This window comes from Aulostomus chinensis, chromosome 3 (genome assembly GCF_037954235.1).
Source record: "Aulostomus chinensis isolate RoL2024-O1b breed Wild chromosome 3, RoL_Achi_v1.0, whole genome shotgun sequence".
NCBI classification, from domain to species: Eukaryota; Metazoa; Chordata; class Actinopteri; order Syngnathiformes; family Aulostomidae; genus Aulostomus; species Aulostomus chinensis.
Genome location: NC_141322.1, coordinates 23767723 through 23789961, shown reverse-complemented (window position 1 = coordinate 23789961; position 22239 = coordinate 23767723). Strand labels below are relative to the sequence as shown.

General features: G+C 42.3%; 1 protein-coding gene across 2 annotated transcripts in view; it reads left to right on the top strand.

Annotated features, from left to right (window-relative positions):
* Positions 1–15169: 15169 nt before the first annotated feature.
* The window catches only part of LOC147268334 (cytochrome c oxidase subunit FA4), an 11151-nt gene continuing 4081 nt past the window's right edge, over positions 15170–22239 (top strand). For both annotated transcript variants that reach the window (XM_086200834.1, XM_086200833.1), the window contains exons 1-3: positions 15170–15343; positions 18251–18336; positions 20478–20541. In XM_086200834.1, the coding sequence (XP_086056960.1) occupies positions 15302–15343; positions 18251–18336; positions 20478–20541 (192 nt within the window). In that variant the 5' untranslated portion in view covers positions 15170–15301. The remainder of the gene's footprint in view (positions 15344–18250; positions 18337–20477; positions 20542–22239) is intronic.

The window sequence follows — 22239 nt, the reverse complement described above, 5'->3', positions numbered from 1 at the left end:
TTGCTCGGCCCAGAGCTGAGTCGTGATGCGAACATTTCATCGGCTGGCCTTGTGTTAGACGAGGAGCCCCTCCTCCGGCATGAAGGGTTCAAGGGGGTTCAAATCCGTGCCTTAGCTCCAGACTTGTGCTGGCTGCACCTTTTATTAAAGTCAGATACACTGTCAGCATCACCACTGTCAGAGCAGCACACAGAGTGAATCCATTATGTGTGTATATTCAGACCTTGGCTGCGTTTCTGACACCAAGGCGTGTGTGTGTGTGTGTTTGTGTGTGTGTGTGTGTGTGTGTGTGTGTGTGTGTGTGTGCGTGTATGTGTGGAGAAGTTGCAAAGTGCTGATGCATGCAGTGATACTCAAACACACGGGAGAAGCACACACCCTCACACACACCCTCAAACACACCTTAAAAACACACTCTCTAACCTGGCATACCGCCTGCTGTTCCTGGCAACTTTTAATTTCTCCATTGGAATTATTTCTACACCTGCTCATTACCTGTCCTCATGCACTCCTCACCATCTACCATCTCCTGACCCGCTCAGTAAACACGTTAGCCCTTCAGCGTGTCAGTGTCTCACTGAGGAGGCACCTATTCCGTCAACCTCACAAGTTCAAAGTCATCCTGTGAATTTCTTTGGAGGAATGACTGGCAGAAAGTTACGCAAACACACACACACACACACGCACACACAAACACACACACACACACGCACACACACACAAACACACACACACAAATACGCTCACACTTATTCTATCTCACTACCTTTTTTTTGGTGCTATTTTCCTCTTATTTTTGGCCACTCCCCCCCCCCCACCCTCTCTCACTCGCTCTTACTCATGCATCCTTTTCCTCTCTCTTTCCTCCCCCTCCTCTCCTCTCCTCTCCTCTCCCCTGTCTCTGAGTTAAGTTTAGCAGATGTACTTGATGGCAGCATCATCCTGGAGCACCTGTCAGCTGTCTGCCTTCATCACGGCTCCTCTGCTGCCACGGGGGCCGCGGGAAAGTAAACCTGGAGACAGTTACTACTATCAACAGCTGCATCTTATTATTTTAAACACTGGTGCCAGTCAATTTCCACCAGAGAAGTGTGCATTTAATTTTTTTTCTTTCCGTATGTGCTGCCTCCTCCTCCTCCTCGTCATTCTCATTGCTCCTCAGGATTCAGAAGCTCAGCTGTTAAATGCCAGCAATTATAATGGAGCAGAGAGGGAGGCGAGGATGGAGACAGAGAGTTTATCTTCCCCATGGCAGGGGGAGGAGGAGGAGGAGGATGGGGGGGGGTGACAGCAGGCATAAGTTGTCAAAGTGTTTTTTTTTTTTTTTGCAGTTGTGGATTATATTTTTGACTGTGTTACTGTAACTTAGTTGACTGCCTGTCACTTGTCAAACTGGCAGCTCGGTCATTCAGTTTGTGTTTTGGTATTTCAGAATAGCAGATGCGGCGTACTGAGATGATGCCGAGGGTCTCCATCTTTCATGTGTCCACTTAATGTTGCAGCTCAGTGAATTTGTGGCCTTTGGTTTGTGTTTCGGTGGATTCACAAAGCTTTTAAAACATACACAAAGGAACCAGACAAAATTATTGATCTGGCTGAAGGGTTGATGGGTTATGTTAACACAAAATGGTTTTTCTGCTCAGGATTTACTAACTGTGTGCAAATGGACGCACAACGAAAAACGATGATACAAAACTAACTTTCCTGCGTCTGGTGATATCATATGATTTCTGCATTTCAAAATCCACAAAATTTGAATGTAAGTCATTTTTCCCATTTGTACGTGTCACTGAAAACGGTCTTACTATGTATACAGTATTTTAAGTAGGGCTGGGTATCAAAAGTACTGACGATCAAAAGATTCCTTATTATTCCATACCAAATTTAAAAACCTAAGGTGTAAAACAATTTATTCATAATTATATACATACCATTATTTTGCCTCATATTTATTATTTGATTTTTTTTATTATGATTTATCACTTCTGACATTTTAAAACTGCTTTGAGAGGGAAAAACACCAACATGCTGCAACACAAAACTAAAGAGTTGGAACAGAAAAATGAAAATGTTTTAGGTGTATGAAAATGCCAATGAGATAAAAAAGTAAAACCAAATATTTGTCATGTAAGGTGTAAAATCATTTACATTTTTTTTTAAACATGTGACCTACATATCATTTTGTTTTCCTCTTGACCAGAGGGAAACAAGACATCTGGCCTCTGCATCGAGGATAAAGGCATTAGATGCTGCACCTGGTAGGTTTACAATGTTTTACTGCTCAAGGACTCTTAGAAAACACTGGAAACGGAATGTGACCTTCAGATACCAGGATATAAAAAATAAACACTGATCATGACAAGATATATGCCACCTCATTGACTTCCCTCTGTCTTTTAGCTAAACGACTACAGTTAAAATTTAAAATCAAAATGAATGTAAGACTCTATTGTATTTCTAAATCACGAGGCCTAGATGATCAGTCATGATCCGTAGGTTGCGCTCTGGGTGAGGATTGAACTGAAACTACAGCAACTGCAGAAGCAGCATTGTAAACAATTACGGGGCTGCCATTACCAATCGAAGTCCGTTTTGCCGGCACACACTTCATAATGAATGCATCTCATAAATCCTCCCTAAATGATTCCTCCTTAAATGATTCCCACATCTCTAACTGTCTGCTCTGTGGAGGGTGCTCATGGATCAAACCATTAACAGGAAACTAGGCCGGGGTGACGATTGGAGGGCAACAAGCTCAAGTCTCAGATCATCACCCCACCCCGACCCGCCACCCTCTACGAACCTAATGGAAAGCAAACAGACAGACAATTTCTTTCAATTAGCCTGAACTGGCCGCCCCAATAAATTTTAGTTTGTTCCTTAAGACGTAAGGGCCCTGTTGCATGTCCTGCTGAAAATGAAGACTAATGGGGTATTGTGCAGCTGCTGAGTGCTTGATTTTGTGCCACGATACCACTACAACTCGCCCACTCCTTGTTTTTTCCCTCCCCCATCGCCTTCTTTCCCCCCTTCTTTAGCTAAGTGGAATCAGTGCTGACCAGGCACAACGCAAATGTTTAATACATTTATTCACGACTTGGATTCATTTTCTGTGTAAAGCATTATTCCAGAGTAGTTAGGCGGATCTATTCATCACAGCTTGCCAACAGCTGAGAAGGTAACCATTGTTCAAACTCAGAGTCAGCTGACATGATGACCCACAGACTCAGCTATTCTGTTGCCCGCTAAGTTCAGGTCTCATAAATGTACAGTAAGTACAATATATCCCCCTAATATGCATTGGTGGTACCTTAAAACTCAAATAAATATGGGTTCCCCACATTGAAAGATGTCCCCCAAGAAGCATGGAACATTTAGCTAATGTCGCTAATGTTAGCTACACTTTCAAATGCGGTTTTAAAGAAAATGTTCAAATATAATGTGGTGTAATGTCTTAGTAAACAATTAAGCTTGTAGGAATGTTTTTTTTGGTAGGATAAATATACTTCAAATATTCTATATTTTTTTCAACTTTTTCTTTAAATAGGACATTAGAACTTGAAGGTAACATTAGCTACTGATGCTGCCTGTAAATATGTCTCAGCTCTGGTCATTCAAGCGAGATGGAGGAGTTACAGGAATGTTTATTTCTAACAAAATGTGGTCACAAAACCTTGGTATAATGTTTTTTACAGCACTTCTTGCCTCATCTTCATAACTCAAATATGCAAGTACCCTGAGTAGCGAGTCCTTGATTTAGTTCCTGGACGACTGGATCATTGTCCCTCCTTTCTTTTCCCAATCTCCCTCAACTATTACTCTCTAATAATGGCTTAAAAAGAGGAGTAAAACTGTTTTAAGAGTATCGATGAAACATAGGGCACGAATTTAATAGACATTATCCTTCCTTAAGAATGACCTTCTGGGTTCATGCTGGAAACATTGCTACCATGCAGCTTGGTTTAGTTAATTCCTACTAATATATCTCATTAGTTTGGGTTAAAATGAGTTACCGCTGGATAACATTGTTCTTTTCAAACAACAGAAATTAAAGAAATGCCAATAACAGCAATAAAGATGCATATTTGCCATCACGCGCTGATGTATGGGTGATCCTCGGGCCGCTGCCGTTTGATGAGGGAGGAGACAAAGTTGCTTTGTCATACAGAAGAATACGAGTGAAGTGGGGACAAGAAGACATTGATTTTACTCTTCGGGACTCAATCAAAGAGAATTATGGATGGCAATAGCAATGTGATTTGCTTGTGCTGCTCATTAAACTTAACACCCATAGTGTACATTTCTCCCCCGGCTATGTAGGAATGAGATTTACCAGGGTGGGTTAAATACAGTTCAAGGTGAAGTCACATGATAGATAATAAAAAGGTGAGCTAGAAGAGGTAGTCGGATACGCGGCTAGTTAAAAAAAAAAAGGGAAGAGGAAGCGAAATGGAGGAAGCGGAGTGATATAAAAGGGAGAAGAAGGGGAAAAGGGAAGGAAAATGCACACAAATAGACACAAAGAGGAGGGAGAGAAAGACAGAAAAACCCCATCATTATAGCCTGAACAGATAAACTATGCATCAAAGTGTAGCGTTTATTGAAAAACCATTTTTATGTGTGCTTTGAGGGCATGGAAATGAGAGCCCTATGTTCTAACACATCAATACAACACTGCAGCAGCCAATGTATTTTTCCCCCCTTTTTCTTTTTTTTCCCCCCGCCTATTTCTTCTTTCCCCAAGATTCCCAATCAGATCTCGTGGCTCCCTGCAGGCTTTCATGCCAACTTCAAATGGTGCGACTGCCAGACTGACAAACACGCAATCACTCAGATTGGAGAAGGGGAAAAAACAGCCTCTCCTATCACAAAAACCCTTTTAATAAGCCCTTGGAACAGAGCAAGTAATCCTTTGTAATGATTTCATTAAATGCCCTCATCACACCTGGAGATAATTCCATTATGATTGTGGCAATAAAATGAGGTTTTCATCACAGCCTGCAGACAGAGGGAGGAGAAGCTATTATTCCAATATGACGTTGCCTGTAATATTATGATATTAGGCTATTTGGCAGAATTTATGCCACTCAAATCAATCCATAACGCTTGTGGATAGTTTCCGCTCTGACAAAACCAGACACTTTTAATGTGCTTCATGCTGAATCTAAAGAAGGGGAAGGATTTTCAGGTCTGAACTCAAACAAAATACCGAACTCCCAGTATTCGTTGTACTTCATATTGTTGTATTTTCTCACGGGTCTGCTGGGATCAGTGTAAGTTTTCGTCAGTTCATTTACTTCTTTTACCGCTTTGTTCACTTTACGTGTTTTTGCTTTCTCCTAACACACGTAAAGCAGATGTTTCACACGTGCTGGTGCTGAAGCTGCACTAAAATGCAGAACCTGTAAATCGAAAGAGTGTCAGCGTCTTGTATTCTCAGCACCAACTCCCTCATCATCACACCTGAGGATAATAATACTTCATTACATGCTGAAAACATGGCATGTTGGGACTTTTTTCAAGCCTTAAACTGTATTCATCAACCCCCCCCCCACACCACTTTTTGCCGAACAAGATGAACACATTATGACCTTGTTTAGTTGTCAAACTGAACGACAATTAAGACTGGTATCCCCCCCCCCCGTCAGCTCTGTTTAGTTCGTGGTGCTTCTCTCTGCTCACCTGCTAGTTGCTAACTTTGTCTAACTTTTGTTTTCGTGCTGCCCTGAGACAAATCTGCCGTTTTTCTGTTACATCTTTATTTAGCCTGCCATCATGTTAATGATAGCTGGGACTGGGAGGGATGTTATTGTTGCTCACCAGAGAGTAAGCTATCTGTCATTTTTTGGAAATGAAAGCTGCAGTAACAGTTGCTCAAATATGTCATTTAAAGTCACAGTGAAACAAAAGACTTCAACGTCAAAATTATGACATATTTCCCCGTAAAAAGAAATATGTGAACAGTGCACAATTATGAGAGGGATTTAAATCAAATCAATCAGAAGTGATAGGGAGAAACAAAGGTTTAAGAGGCGCTAGTCTCTGACACGCAGACATTCTTTACCTGTTTTATTACATTAGAAGGGACGTGGAGAGATGAATAAATATCAGGAGCAAAGAAAAATGAATGTCACATGCTTTTGGAAATAAACAATAAAATTGCCCACTGATATCCTAACACACCAGCATTCCCCAGCAATTTGATTCTTTCAATGGGTACTAAAAAAGGGAACCAAGTCATATTTAGTGACAGATGTTCCTTTTATTGTTGTGTGCAAATGTTACTGCCTGCCCAAAATCCACTCTCCTCTAACCAGCGAGTCACAAGGGGTGGACGTGTTTGAAGGGAAAAAAAAGGGCCAAGCTGGGAAACGTAGCAGCATTTGGATTCATTTTAACAATAAAAACCCCACTAAACTCTGCTGCAGCACAATCGTTCGAGTCCTGTTTACTATTTTAACACAAACAAAAATGTATTTCCTAACCTCGACCAAGTGCTGTACACTTACACGTTAGATTCATGAACCCCGAGTTTAAATGCGGAAAGATCTTTCTTACACAATCTGAAGATACGAGGATTTTAATGTATTTCTATTTTTATCTATAGTTTTGAATACACAACTATGGGTGGGGGGGGGGATACAGTATAATATTACAATATTTTGAGCGATGATTTTGCCAAATATCCATATTTTAATACATAATTGAATTTCAATTAATGCTATCATATCATGATGAGGCCTCTGGTTATTCCCACGCTGCAAATATGTGCGTTCCTATAAATCTGATACTCAAATATTGATCTAAGTATCGAAGGATCCAGAGGGTTTGAAGGGGGGGTGGGGGGGCAGAAAATTTAAGTTGGAACAACAAGACATTGTTGAAGACTCTGGTTATATTTTGGGTAAGGGTAAATATAAACCTGCAGAAAGTAAAAGTCTAACCTACAAAACATTATGAGACATATAAGATGGAGAAAGACATAGTGTCCCAACAACAGAATGTCAACACTTCCACTATTCTGTCAGATGGTGGTGTGGAGGTACAGTGTTGAGTTTTCTACAGAACTTATATTATTCTTACCAATAAACAAAATACAAAAATCTGCCATGGCAAAGAATATGTAACAAAGGAGGAATGGCGGAGATACTGTGTGCTGTGGGGAAGAATTGGAAGCTATGTGTTTTTGGCATTCATGTCACAGCCCTTTTAAAAAATGCATCAAAGCAATTGCAGAACTTGTGGGACTGGGTTTGGGCACACAAACTCGTGACCATCCTGGAAACCCTCAGCGGTGACGAGAGAAGAGAGGAGCTGCTGCTCGTAGTGGAGGGTTGAAATGTGCCTCTTAATAATAGAAACAAGTGGCCTGCAAGACCCAGGTACACAGATTCTTGTAATTTCTGTTTAGATATAAAACGTGTGTGTGCGTGCATGTGTGTGTGTGCGTGTGTGTGTGTGTGTGTGCGTGCGTGCACTCGATCTGGCTGTGCTGCCGTGTAAAGGAACAATTTGTCAGTCATTGTCGTTGAGTATTCTTCATGCTTCCTGTAAAAAAACTTGGAAACAGATTGTGTTGTTTTTCATGCTTACGTTCTCTTCTTCCCCGTCTGCTTGTAGAAATCACAAATAACAATGGTCACAGTCGAACTGTTACTTTCTTACTAACGAAGGAACTGAAATGAGATCATAAACAGATGGGTAAGTCCCCACAGATGTTGTATTCTCAAGTCAACTTCTGCTTTTTAATTCCTGGAAGTGATTTTTATTTTGCCTTAGTTTTCTCTTACAGTTACTTTAATCAATTTAATTAGTTGGTACAAAGTACACATACTCTCCGTAATGTACTCGTCAAAATCTGAATACGATTTAGATGCGAAACTAAGAAGTACAAAAATCTCATGAATTTGAATTGTTATGCTTTTATTTCCCTCTCACCAGTTCGTGTTTATCAATGCAATGTTTATCAAAGTTGGGCTTTTTAAAAATCTTAAGAAAGAGGAAAATTCGTGTTCCTGGTTTTAATCCTGTGGCCCTGTTTGCCTGGTCATTTACTGATAGATAGATGCCAAATTTCGTTGTCGTCCTCTGCTTATCCGGGTTGTGGGGGCAGCAGCCTCAGCGAGGAGACCCTGACCAGCGCTTCCGGGGGAATCCCGAGGCGTTCTCAGGCCAGCTGAGAGATATAATCCCACCAGCGCGTACTGGGTCGGCCCTGAGGCCTCCTCCCGGTTGGACATGCCTGGAAAACCTCCTGAGGGAGGTGTCCAGGAGGCATCCTCACCAGATGCCCGAACCACCTCAACTGACTCCTGTCTACATGGAGGAGCAGTGGCTCTACTCTGAGTCTCTCTGGAATGACTGAGCTTCTCACCCTAGGGCCCTGCAACCCTGCAGAGAAAACTAATACCGCTTGTATTCGCGATCTTGTTCTTTCGATCATTACCCAGAGCGTGCGACCACTGGTGAGGGTTGGAATGTAGATTGACCAGTAAATCGAGAGCGTCACCTTTTCACTGAGCTCCCTCTTCACCACATCACTGCAGACGCCGCACCAATCCACCCGTCAATCTCCCGCTCCGTCCTACTCTCACTCGTGAACAAGATCCTTAGATACTTAAACTTCTCCTCTACCTGAGGCAGGACCTCCCGCCCAACCTGGAGTAGGCAGGCCCCCCTTTTCCGGCTGAGGATGATGGCTTCAGACTTGGAGGTGCTGATTCTCATCTCAGTCACTTCGCATTTAGATGATGCCAAATATGTGTCAAAGAAATCAGTAACAGCAAAGTTCCTGGCCCCCCTCTTGCTATAAAAATAGTTTAAGTGTCTGATTACTCATCCTGCACTAATTTTGTGCCCAATAAATATGCTCTCTTTGGATTTTAAGCCCCTCCCCCCCTTATCACATGACGCACTGGATCTTAAATAGACTTTCTCCCATACAGGTAGATTGTTACAAAAGTAGCAAAGAAAGAAAAAATGGTGCATAGATTGTTCCAGAACCTCTGCAAAATGATTCATTGGATTATCGCGATACAGTCCATCTGGTCCGATAACATCTGGAAAGTGTGGAAGAGCTGCAGAGTTAAATCATTTTTCTTGATGTCAATATCATAGCGCGAACTCCTGTGTGCACGCTTCATCATGCCAGTCACGCTACGTACATTGGCTGATGGAAATGCCAAACGGAATTTCCTCCCCGGATTCCCAATTTTACAGGAAACACGGGAACAAATATCACCTTTTGACTGACTGGCTCTTGTTTCCATCCTCAAGTGGCCAATCGAGGAACTGCAGGGGTTTTTTTGCGCATCCACAGTGGCTTTGATTGTCTGGTGTGAAGATGGCGGCTCAGCTATGGTGGAAGGGTCATGTAATGGTGACACTGACATTGAACGCCCTAATAACACCCTTATATCATCTTTTACACAAACTTATTCCAGCTCTGTTGAGAAAAAGCCACTGGGGTATTTTGTCATATGCATGTTATTTGTACTTCTGCTCCTAAACAAACTGGTACAAGGTTTAAACATCCATATCCCTCATGTATATTTATCCATTCTCTGACACATGCATATTCTACACACATCCACTGCAGACATGTTGTCACAGAAATGTGTAAATGTCGCAGTCATGCCCAACGTTTTCTAAGGTTACAGAAAAAACACCAAATTGAAATATAAGGCATAGTGAATTTCTTTTTGAATTTTGGGAAATATTCTCAGTAAAGAAGGTTCGTTCCTGCAACATTTACTTTGACCCATGTGACATCAGACTGGAGATGGTCACAGCGAAGCTTTTGAAAGCTTCTGAAATCGTTCCACTGGATGTCGATTGGCACAGGGAGGAGCGGCTGTGGCTCAGGAGATACAGCAGGTCATCTGGTGATCGTGAGGTGACCCACCTCTTTTTCTGCCATCAATCAACGAATGTCTGTTTCAGTGCGATTGTGAATGGGTGAATGTGCGTCTCTGCAATTCATTTCACTCTTACAGCCTGTAAGATGAGACAGAACGTTATGAGTCCCAAAGGAATGTTGCAAGTGCTGTAGAAACACCTGACGAGGGTGTGGGGTGGGGGGGCATGTCTCTTTGAGGTCAATGCAAAAAGGTCACACTATGTGAATCACATACGCGCGCGCGCGCACACACACACACACACACACACACACGGACACACGGACACACAAACAAATGGCATTCATTCTTTTTTTTCCCGGGTTGACTTTTTTGTAGCTAAGATCTTTGACCAGAGTCTTAAAACCAGGACTTTGTGGTACTCGTGAGCTACCAGGACTCAACGAAAAAAAAAAAAATCAAACACTTTATCAATTATCCGGTCACCAGGACCTAGGGTTCAACTACAGTTGCAAAACAGAAGTTGTGACATGAAAACAGTGCTTTGAAAAAAAAAATCGCTTACTTTGTGTCCAGGAAAAAGAAGTTGCTGCATCTCGTTCCAGAGTCAGGAAACACCGAGCCCGTTTTATCTGAATGGTATACAGCCGCCTGTCATACCTGTCAGGTCTCCATTTAATATTTTTGATTTCTTGTTTTAAACTTATGCAGGCTTATAATGATATTTATTATCATTGTTGTGGTAGTATTACTCTCTGGTGTCAGCTGAAAAATATCCAAAACACAATGTTCAGTCGATCAAGACAGAATTGTAAAACCATGAATTTGCCATATTTTGCTTTATTTTTAATGTTGGTTTTTGTAAGTCTGACACTTACCTAGAGTACAAAGAAAACAGTTTCTTGTCCTTTTTTCTTTCGACATGTTCTTTTGTGTTAAATGTTGAGCTTTAGTTGTGCTGCTCGTCAGATTTTGTTACTTTTTGGACAGGCGCTTGCAGTTTCCTCATGTTTTGTGTTCAACTGGCATCTTGTTGTTGTTCATATTCACAGGAGAGAAATGTGATCATGTCTGAATGAGTGTGCCTGTAGAATCGCTGCCTTATGGTTCTGGGCCTCTGCCAGCAAGTCACGTCTACTTTCACATCTGTTCAGGGTTCATCAGATGTGAAAGTAAAGAAATCTGATCGTGTTGTGGGGTTAAAAAATGCAATTATTTTATCCTCCTCAAATCCATACTGCTTGTTTGAGATCTTGTCAAATTCATTTATTGATGTCACAGCGATGCTGACCTTTCGCCATCAAATTATAGTTCATGACTCAAAGTAGATATTTGTGGCAAATTTCTTTTCTTCAGATTTCACGAGAAAGGGACACATGGACCCTGAGAGCATAATGTCCCCAGTCACAGCTCTCGCCAGTTCCAAGGTATAAAAACGCAACTGTTATCACATTTTCATTAAATTATTCAGTATTAGTGCATGAAAGTATACAACATCATTGCTTTTCAACTGAGACTCACCCCTCAAAGCAGCCAGCGCGCGTAGACAAAAACAGAACGGGTGGAAATCTCTGATGAGAAGAAAAACCAAAACAGTTTTCAAGGTCTTTAAAAGTGGGAAATAATATATTTATGAGCTGTCTGAACTGGAGTCATCAGGGTAGAATTTAATAGTGGCACCCTTGGTCCTGAGTCCAATAAACGAAGTGGATATAGAAATAAAAATTCAAAATAAATAATGTCACAGTCACTTTCCGTGTGATCATGAGCTGCACTCGAGGGGAGAGGAATCAGAAATGTCGTCTTTGAGGGGCGAGCTGCTGGGGCCGCACGTCGGGGTCACCACGTATTTGTACCGGGGGCAGACTGAGTTTGGATAAGGCTCTTCTAGCTCCTGGATGTCTCACACGCGTGTTGCCTCAGCGGCGCACCTCGACTCGCTGCTCTTCAGGCAATGAAAGAAAAACTTGTTGAAAATTTATGGGGCTTCTGAGCAAGTGTGTCGGATTACATGGTGGATTTTTGGGAAATAGCAGGTTGTATGCCCTCATCAAGAGTGTGTTTGTTCAAGTGTGATACTGACAGAAAGAGATAGAACGTGTAATTTTTGTGTATTTTAAACCTGAAATAACTGTATATGGCCCAGATGGTAGGCGTGAAAACAAGTTAACACAAATCTGACAGAATGACAACCTGCAAATGAGCTTGTTGCAAAAATACTTAGTGTCCAATGTCTCTAACGTGATATCTAAGGAACGTTCTTAAGGAATTTCTTCACATTTGGTGGTCAAAGGTCAAAGTCACTGTGGCAGGTACAGTAGAGGCCGCGAGTGCGATATCTGAAAGTATTGTCCTTATTGTTTATAGGACACTTTATTGTTTCCTTTCTTCACTTTTATTTGGGACTTTTTTCAGTTAAAGTTCCTCAACAATTGGTTTGTCTTTATTTTGTGATCAAATATTCACATTATCCAATACACTGACGAACATTCAGGTTCAAGTAATTGTGTACAGGAAATGCTGACTTATGCAGTTATTTTAATACATGAATATGAGACTGACAGCAGCAGAGAGGACCTGCAGCGTCTGTAACGGAGCTGTCCAGTGCTGAAAGTGTCTCGCGGGACATGGTTTCCATCAGCCAACATTCCCCTTTCACCCACCAGCTCCTCTGGGTTGGGGGGAGGGGGGGGCACCCCAGGACAGAGATGGCCTTGTTAAGCAGCCTTATGAGTTCCTTGCTGCTAGCAGAGGAGATGCTGTTGCCCCAGCAGACCACCGCTCATGAGAATGTGCACCCTGAAAATTTCCCAATGCGATTAACTGATATTTTTAGATCTACTGCTGACAATGGTGATTAAACTAAAATGTTGGTAAAGTGCTTTTAAATTTATTTGAAATATGTATGAGGAACCAAGGGACAGGCTGTGTGTGGTGGTTTCCAGACCCGCCCGTCCAAGGTGTCCACTTTTACTGAGAAAATGTGAACTGACACTGAAATGAACTCAGTTGCTGTGAGACTTTGCCTCTCTTTCGCCTCTCAGGGGGAACGATGGGAGGGATGGACACGGAGGGGAGAGGAAGGTTGTACACCCTACGTATTGACTGCTTCTCTTGCCTCTTCGTGCACTCCCTTCCCCCCACCCCTATTTTGTTGAACACCCTTCCTCCCCATCAACCCTCATCAATCTGTCCTTGCTTACTGAAAAATTGCCCCTGTTGCCTTTATCCTGTAATACAGAACGACTTCCTTCCCACTGACAAACATCAGGTGCAACACAAGACAGCAGGAGGAAGCATCCCAGCATCCCCACCAAATGTTGATACAGTAAACAGTTAAAAGTTTAAAGCCGCACCACCCGAATAATGCAGGCTGTGCAAACCAAGCCTCTACACATGGCTGAAGGATTTATTATTCTCCTCCTATTCTAAGATAAATATTTATCTCACAGGCTGCTGCTAGCGATAAGGCTGGGCCTCATGCAGTAACGCTCTCATACACTCATGCTAAAACTCTCACTTTTTAGCTTCCTAGTCAGATTCACTAAACTCTGCCAAAACTGGGTTGTAAGTTGTTTGTTTGAACCTGATGAATGCCACCTGTTCATGAGTGGGTGCATGAATGGCTGATCAGATTTGATCCTTGGCAGAATTAATGCCCTAAAACCACAGAGCACGGCTGCTTCTACAACTTTTCTTTGTGAGCAGATTCAGAGAGTGCGTGGCTCTGCCAAAGCAAACTTTTGGCCCCTGGCACTTTTGTCCACAGGCCCTAATTAAGGCTGCAAGTAGCGATGAGCGGCCCTCACACCCACTTACATGTTGCGGTGTGCCGCTGCCCTGTAGAGCGAGAAGCTGGTGATCATAATTTGCATACAATATTTACTTTATCTGTCAGACAGCACTTGTGCGGCGCCCCAGTTTTCAACCATTTCCTGTACTCTTTCGTACGCTGCACATTACAGCAGCATGCTCTGAATCAAGCGGCTCATCTGGAGTCTTTCTGCACTGAAGACACACTGACCCACATCTACTGAAGGTAAGACCTGAACTGTGGATGACTACCTCACACAACCCCACTTCAGTAAATCCAAAATATCCCTTAGTGTGGGAAAATGTCCTAACGCAGTAAATCTTCTATTAAATCTACTCTGATATATTTTGTTGATGTAGCCGCCATCATTGTCTAAAGATAATATGCCTTTGTGGTTTAAAAGTGAATGTGGATGCCACAGACAAGGCCGCTGTTTACAAATCCACGTGCGCTGTTTGCACTAACACAGGCGCAGGCACAAATCCTTGACCACAGATTGGGAAATGAGGGACACAGATTACGACGACATGGTCGTACGGATACGATGCGTACGGATTATGAAACCATATGCGTGGATTTGTAAACTGACAGAACAGATTTACATGTCACTTTTGTTTGACTCAGCTGACACCACAGGGGCATCATAGCTTGTGAGAGGTGTTGATCCCTCAAAACTGCTAAAAAAAACGATGAAACCTCGGAGACATGCCACAGATTACTCAGCCCAGCTGGTTCTCGCACGAGGACCTTTCTCTTTTGCAATTTACAAACTCACTTATGCGGACCTGTTTTATTTTTCTTCCTCTTTCTCGCTCCAGGGCATCATTCATTTATTTATTCCTGTCTTAAGCATGATAAATAACAAGCGTACAACACAACAGGTATCTCAAGTAAAGGACAGTAATGACCCCTTGCCCCCCACCCCCACCCCCAAAGAATAGCATTTTTGTGTTAATTACATTAGGACACAAAATGCTGTTAAGGAAGCTCAAAAGTCTGAAGCTGCTGAATCACTTACAAATCAATTGTAATTATCACGGCTTGGACAAAGGTCTCGACCCGAGGGAGACGAGAGTCACGAGGGACACGAGACTCTGCAAAAGCAGCACTCTGTAATGACCACAGAGGGAAGCTTTTAGCATTTAAGACTGATGGCCATCCTTAAAAACAATGGCTTGTCATTTTATAAACGACAGAGACACGAAACAATTGATGATAATGGCTGCACTGTGGGATTGGAGCTACTAAGCTGCACTACCGCTGCGTACTTAGGAGGAAATGTTTGGAAAAATATCTTTTGTGTTAGTTGTGTCACTTATTGCTGTGTAACAAAAACACGCAAGGACACAGAGTACTCGATGAACCTCGGTGGAAACATAGACTGTCCTCAACAGATGTGATTATGAGGATTAGGACTGTCTATCCTCCCTGACCCCCCCCCCCACCCCATTCATCCAATGGGAGGGAGGGAGACAGACCGGTTGGGGGGGCAGATTGACAACAGGTCTCACTGCACACATCTACAAACTGCACTTCAACAAACAAACAAACAAACAAACAGCTGCCTCATAACAGATATTCACATGCATTAGGATTTGTTTCCTTTTTTTTTTTTTGGAGATCAATAAAGATGATCAAGACCATGTTTCATCATGCAAAGAAACACCCCGGGGTAGGTTGGATCATATTCATACTTCTTACGTTGATGTATCGAGAAACAAGGCTTTGAATCTTCCTGTTCATGACTGTGAATACATTTTCTGAGATGTTGGATTATCGCTTCAGAATATGCATAATTCTAGACATGCCAGCACAAAGCAATTCAAGATTTGCAGAAATGAAATGACGAATGACGTGACAGTGTGCTGCAGTCACTGTGCGGTAGCTTTCGTGAGACAAAGTAAAAAAAATGCTCCACTGTTTGTGATTGGATATTTAAACTAATAATATTAACATTCATTTGAATTAAAGTCAGCTGTACTACATCATCCAATTATTTTGTACCGCTTGAGTGTTGATCTGCAGCTACCACATGCATGTTTGCGTCAGAGCTGTGTGACCCAAATTTGTGGAATTGACGGGTTGAGCTTGGCAGAGTACCAGAGAAGTAATAAGAGCAGTGACAGTATTGAACCCCAGTGAGTATGAAACTCTTCCTCAGTGCACCGTTCAGGCTGCCTGGTGAAAGTTGACCAAGTACTGGGGACAGGAGACGCCCCGAGCTCATGGGCCTCACTTTGTAATTTCTTTACTCTGCGTAGTTGTGTTTTTGTGTGTGTGTGTGTGTGTGTGTGTGTGTGCATGTCTGCGATCAAAGCTGACCTGCTTTCTGTGTGTGTGTGTGTGTGTGTGTGTGTGTGTGTGTGTGTGTGTGTGTGTGTGTGCGCACACGCGTAGCGGTTCCTGTGTACTCAACTGATAAAAACTGAGCTCCTTCACTCAGTATGTAGTTGACATAGACATGGTGTCGCCTACTACAGTGAATCCAACGAATATTAAATCCCTGCTAGAAGGGAGCAGTGGGGATTTTCCCTGGATTATTTGAGACAATGTTGGACAAGGTGAAAACTTGATTTAGTTTGAAATCCCTTTTGTTTGTACTTTTGTTTGTTATAAACTTTTGTTAAAAAGTGACATGGATGCAGTTTCACCCATTGGAGACCAAGTTCAAATCCTATGTGAAGGATCAGTGTTGTTTCATGTTAACTTGGGACCTTTTTGTTTTTTTTAAATCCAGGTTCTGGCTGTATGTCTGTGGACTAGAGGATTCTGTATGTAAATCTGATAGAATTGTAGCATGTTTAATTTAATCTACATCCCATTGAAGGGTCAGAGGGCAGCTGTGGTCACGCCTCCACGTCTACACTCTTATGTGTCAGATGCCTGTTAGTTTTCATCATATTTCCTCTGCTTTTAGTCTGAGCCTTTTAGTAGTAACAACAACAACACACAACTACTCCTGTAAAAAGAATGGAACCTTGATTAATTGAACCTTGAAGTGTCTCCTGAGGTTTCTTTGGTGCAGCTGATTTTCAGTTGAGTCGAAAGAAGCTGAGAAAGCGTAGTTGACGGACATTTTAAGTAGGCATGAGAATTTTTTTTTGGTCAACAAAATGAAAATAAGTAATGTTTGCTTATTATTCTTAGGTTTTCTTTCACTGTTTGGTTTAGGCAACAGCACAAAATCAATGGTTTAGGAAATCGATTTGCGTTCAAATGGAATTTTCACAATGTAAACAAGGTCCTGGAAAGGATTTCCAGAGTTTGTTTTCTGGTAGGAAGGATTTGAGAAGCTCCAAACATACCGTTAAAACAATTATTTTAAATTCAGAGAACGTTCTTAAGCATTATGATGTGGATCAATCAGTCTCACTCTGAAGTAGGACCCTGTTGCTACAGTTGCAAGTACCTGGGAGTATTTCACATGTGACGCCTGCGGTGCACCACAGCTGCGTCACGCAACACACGTCAGTTATTACACATGTGTTTGGGGCCTCTAGACAACAACAGAGAAGAGCTGAAAGAATTTCGAGGAGTACATCACCTCTGAGAATTTGCAGTGGACATTTTTGACAGAATTACTTTGAATTATTTGCAAAACTCTAACCGAGTAAACGGGGAGAATAATAGAAAATGTCATCATTGCACTCGTTGAGTCTGAGTTGTTAAACAGTTTGTCGCCAAGGGAGAGATGTCTCCTTCATTTCTCTACCCCCGTGTTAAGGTAGCGACTTATCAAAGTTTTATACCAGACGTTCTTCTAATCAACAACAAGGCATGAGGCAACGCAATCAGACAGAAGACAGATGTCTCGATGATACAGCTGAGCAGTGACATCGCTCAGTTCAACCTGATCAAACTGTCATCTCTCTACATTTGTATGGGCTCTCAACAGCTGTTCACTGGTTGTGTGACTGGCTGGCTCATACATAGAGGATCATGAGGAGACAGGAAATGAATGTAGCATGAATAGATGCTGCAATAAACAATGACCTCACATTATCACCCCCCCAAAACACACACACACACACACACACACACCCTGAATATCTGTCATCACTGCTTAATACATAAAAATAAAATGTTTATAAGCCTGTGTGTTATCTCAATAACCCACCTGCTTGGGTAAGTATAGTATATTGCTCTTGGTCTTGGTGTGTGTGTGTGTGTGTGTGCGTGTGCGTGCGTGCGTGTGCGTGTGTGTGTGATGGCGTCGCTCAGTCTGACAGGTATAGTGCTGAGGATGCGTACAGAGATGCGCCTGCTGTCTTTTCCTACGCGTCCTTGCCCATTCAACCCAGGCTGACAGTGAGCTGCCCCACACATGGCCTGGGCCTCATGCATATGGAGCAGGGCAGCGAGAGGGAAAACAGGAATAACAACTATCTCTCTCTCTCTCTCTCCCTCTTTCTCTCTCTCTCTCTCTCTCTCTGTGGTTTTTATGCCGGCCTATTTAAGAGGACATTTCATAGGCAACCACTTGATAGAACATGTTTTTTACCTTTAGATGTCTCAGAGAGAACTAAAAATCTCTCCTCTCCTCCCTCTCCTTTCCTCTCCTCTCCTCTCCTCTCCTCAGTTGATCCCTCAGTTTTTGTTCACGACTCTGGGTATCACAGGGGCCACACTCTACTTGATCCGCCTGGCTAGAGGGCCTCACGTAACGTAAGTCTGTGTATTTGTCTGCACTGCTAGAGAATGTAGTCGTCTTTCACATGATTCTTGATACTGTTTGACTATACAGGTTTTTTTCTTTCCATTTTTCTCCACTGAATCTAAACTGACATTAGAATGGCAGATGCTAGATTGAGTCCTGCTGTGGTTTGGGGATTTTGTTGTTGAAAACACATTAAAAAAAACTCCTAGTGCTGGACCAAGGAAAGCAGTGCTCAAGCTGAATAACTATTTGATGTGTGTACTCCATCCATCCATCCATCCATCCATTTTCTATACTGCTTACCCTTTAAGGGTCACAGGGGGGCTGGAGCCTATACCAGCTGACATTGGGTGAGAGGCGGGGTTCACCGGTTTCCTGTCCGTTGCAGGGCCAATTGGAGCAATTAGAGGCTCAGCATCTCGCTCAAGGATGGTCACAGGGGGAAGTGAGGATCGAACCAGCGACCCTTCGGTTGCTAGACGGCCACGCTACCTCTGAGCCATGCCGCCCCCCCTTGATGTGTGTCCTCAACTGTAAAAAGTCTCTGTTACAGTCTGAACTCAAGCAACAGCATGCAAATTAAATAATAATAGTAATGAAAAACAACATCTTAAACAAATGTGCCAGGTTTCCACAAACTGATGTAATTTTAACTTGAGTGAAAATTTCAAGTTTTCATAATGATTATTGTTTGGTAGCTAAAAAAAATAGACCAAGAGCTGAAGGAGCCATGTCTGATGTAACCGTCAGGCTGGTTGCATCACACTTGGATTCTTCCTGTTAAACCTTCAAACACATGAACTAAATACTTTCAGTTTTGCAATATAAAAAAATGCCTCTTATTTCAATTTGTCTGTAAAGTATGGTACCAATTTTTGCCTCTTTAAAGCTAGTGCAGCATTTTTGTCTCCATCTTCTGGCAGGAAGAGTCATTACAAACCAACTGCTATTATGAGCTCCCATCGTAGGCTATGGCGTTGCTGTTGCGGCTGTAAAAAGGTGGATAAAACACGCAAAATCATTTCTTTTACTCTCTGAATTGATTTAACATTTGGAAAGTCAAAAAAAATTAAATTATTTATCCATGTTTAAGTTAACAGAGGGCTACCTGGAAGTAGCCATCCTGGCCAAGTCACTGATGTCCGTGTGGCCACATACACCAAGTCGATCCTGTGTGAGATGTAGAGAGATTTACATGGCGGTGATGAGCTCGATAAGCTAAATGAGCAATGTGAGAAGTCGTTTGGCGAGAGCTTGAATGTAAGAGACGCTTATTTATGTAAATGTGCTTCACTGTAGCTTTAAGGTCATTTCACTAAAACTCAAGCGAGAAACACTCAACAGAGGATTCAGAAAGATTTGGATAACTACATGTGGATTTAACGACAGGTTTTATAGAACAATAACCCAAAACAACCACCTACTGTGTTTTATTCTTGTCTTTTTATATAACTGCTTATGTTGAGTTAAAGTTTACAACCGCAACTGTCGTATCTCAGAAGCCGTAATTGGCACCAACAAACAGACAAACAATGCTGAACTCGGGGACTGCACATGTACAGTAAATGTTCACTGTTTGTGTCCTATTTTGGGCCACACAGAACAACTTGTTCTGGGGGGGGTCAGCCATAAAGCCTGACCTCATCATCAGCTGGTGATGAGTGCTGTGGTCAGCGGCTTCCTCGCTCTCACAGACTTTGTTTGTGGTAATGGGGAGAGAGAGAGAGAGAGAGAGAGAGAGAGAGAGAGAGAGAGAGAGACAGAGACAGAGACAGAAAGAGGGGAGATGTGCTCTCTGCCTCTATGTGCTTTGGTGGCATGGCGGGGGGGGGGGGGGGGGGGGTTGGACAGGCACCGGGAGTGCTGTGAAATCCAGACTTTGGTTAATGAACAGAGGAGCACTGCCAAGTCGCTGGGCTGGGTTCACCTCATCTCATAATCACCTCTCTTTTTGTCCAACTTCTTGCTATCCAGTATCAACACATTTATCTCCTCTTGTCTCTCTCCTTCTGTCTTCTTGTTTTCAACTTGCTCTATTTCTCTCTTGTTTTTCTCTATTTCCTCCATTTATGCCTCTTTTGTGGAGAAGAGCTGCCTTATTTTCACCTTTCTCCTCTCTTCTTTACTCTCCATACCCCTGAATTTACAGGTTCTGGGACAAGAAGACTAACCCTGAGCCCTGGAACAAGCTGGACCCAACCTACCAGTACAAGGTGACCACACACACACACACACACACACACACACACACACACACACACACACACACACACACACACACACACGCAACACACACGTATTCCTGTTTTAGAACCTTACCTGCCATCACGCGTTCATTTACACGTTACCCTCACTTTAATTTTCCATAGCTCTACTCATGTAGTGCTGTAGTTTCCAGGTATACAGACATACAGTATATCAGTGGTTGGCAACAGGCAGCCTGCAGGCCAAATCTGGCCCCCCAGTGATGGCATCTGGCCTACCACATTATTTTGATAATCTGACCTTTGAAATTAATCGCTTTATATCTTTGCTCATCTGCAAAAACACAAACATTTCAAGCTGAATTACAGGCTTTTATTCTCAGAAGTGCTAAACGAAATTCCAAACTTTGTGTAGCTTGAATGGCCCACGCGAGTGTCTGGTTTGAAATCCAGACAGAGTGTCTGTGTGGCGGTTTCAGATGATGTAATAACGACATCCGCCGTCTTCTCACTAACTAGTTCCTCCAAAACTGTTACTGTCACCATCACCAGTTTAAAAACCATGATGTCGGTCAATGGCCTGTTGTGCTGCTTTTAGGGACCCACTGGTAATTTCTTGTTGGTATGTGACTCCTTTTACTGGGACGTTGCTGCGCTGTGTTTAGCTGTGTTCACTGCTTGGATTTTGCATGTTGGTGCTTCTGTGTTACACTGAGAAACAGAACCATCTGTGCTGTTGTGGTTTCTCTCTTCTGCTGTGAGCTTCTGACTAATAAACACTGGAAAGAACTAACAGCAGAGCCTCTCTCTCTCTCTCTCTCTCTCTCTCTCTCTCTCTCTCTCTCTCAAATAACACAATAAACCAGACGGATCATTCAAAACAAGACAGTAGTTTGTTATGACTTTAACATGTCACTGACGGACATGAGTGGATGTGTTGATCGACACCATCCACAGCAACACTAAATGCGTGTTTAATCTCTGCGTGATCTGAGCAACAATAAACCAGCTGGGCTGAGTACAGTCGTCTTTCCATTCTTTCTTTTTGTACGCCATCACTGTCAAGTTTCCTCTTCAGACCTTTTCATAGTGATCTTTTTCCCTGCATGTTTACAAAAGGACACTCTTAACAGTTCTGGACCAATGCTGATCAACTGATATCTCAGCCCATCATCTAATGGCTTAAAAAAAGTTTGGCCCGAGGATCAGACTGAGTTGCTGCCCCCTGCAGCAGATGCAGCTTCTATGGTACAGAGCCAGAACCTGCTATACATTAATTATTTCACTGCATCCATACTTCTGTGTTTTGGAGTGATAATAATACAAATCAGATAAGTAAAACTCGTAGATTTCTCCTACATAAAGCCAAACCCTCAAAGTTACAACATTTTTTTTGGTCGAGTCTACATACTGTACTGTACATACATGAAACCCTACAACAAATAAGAAAAGTAAATTCACATTGTCATATTACAGACCTGTTTTCTGTAGCCCCTCATCAAGGTATTTCTCTTCAGTTTACACTAGTTAATTTTTATTATTTACCAGAATATTTATTTTATGTATAGATGTAAATTTTTAAACAATTTACTCAGTGGATTAGACTTTTTTACAAGATGAAATGATATTGTGAACACTGAAAAATGAAAAAGAAGACAACCAATCAACCATGCAGACAAACAAACAAACAAACAAGCAAACAAAAAT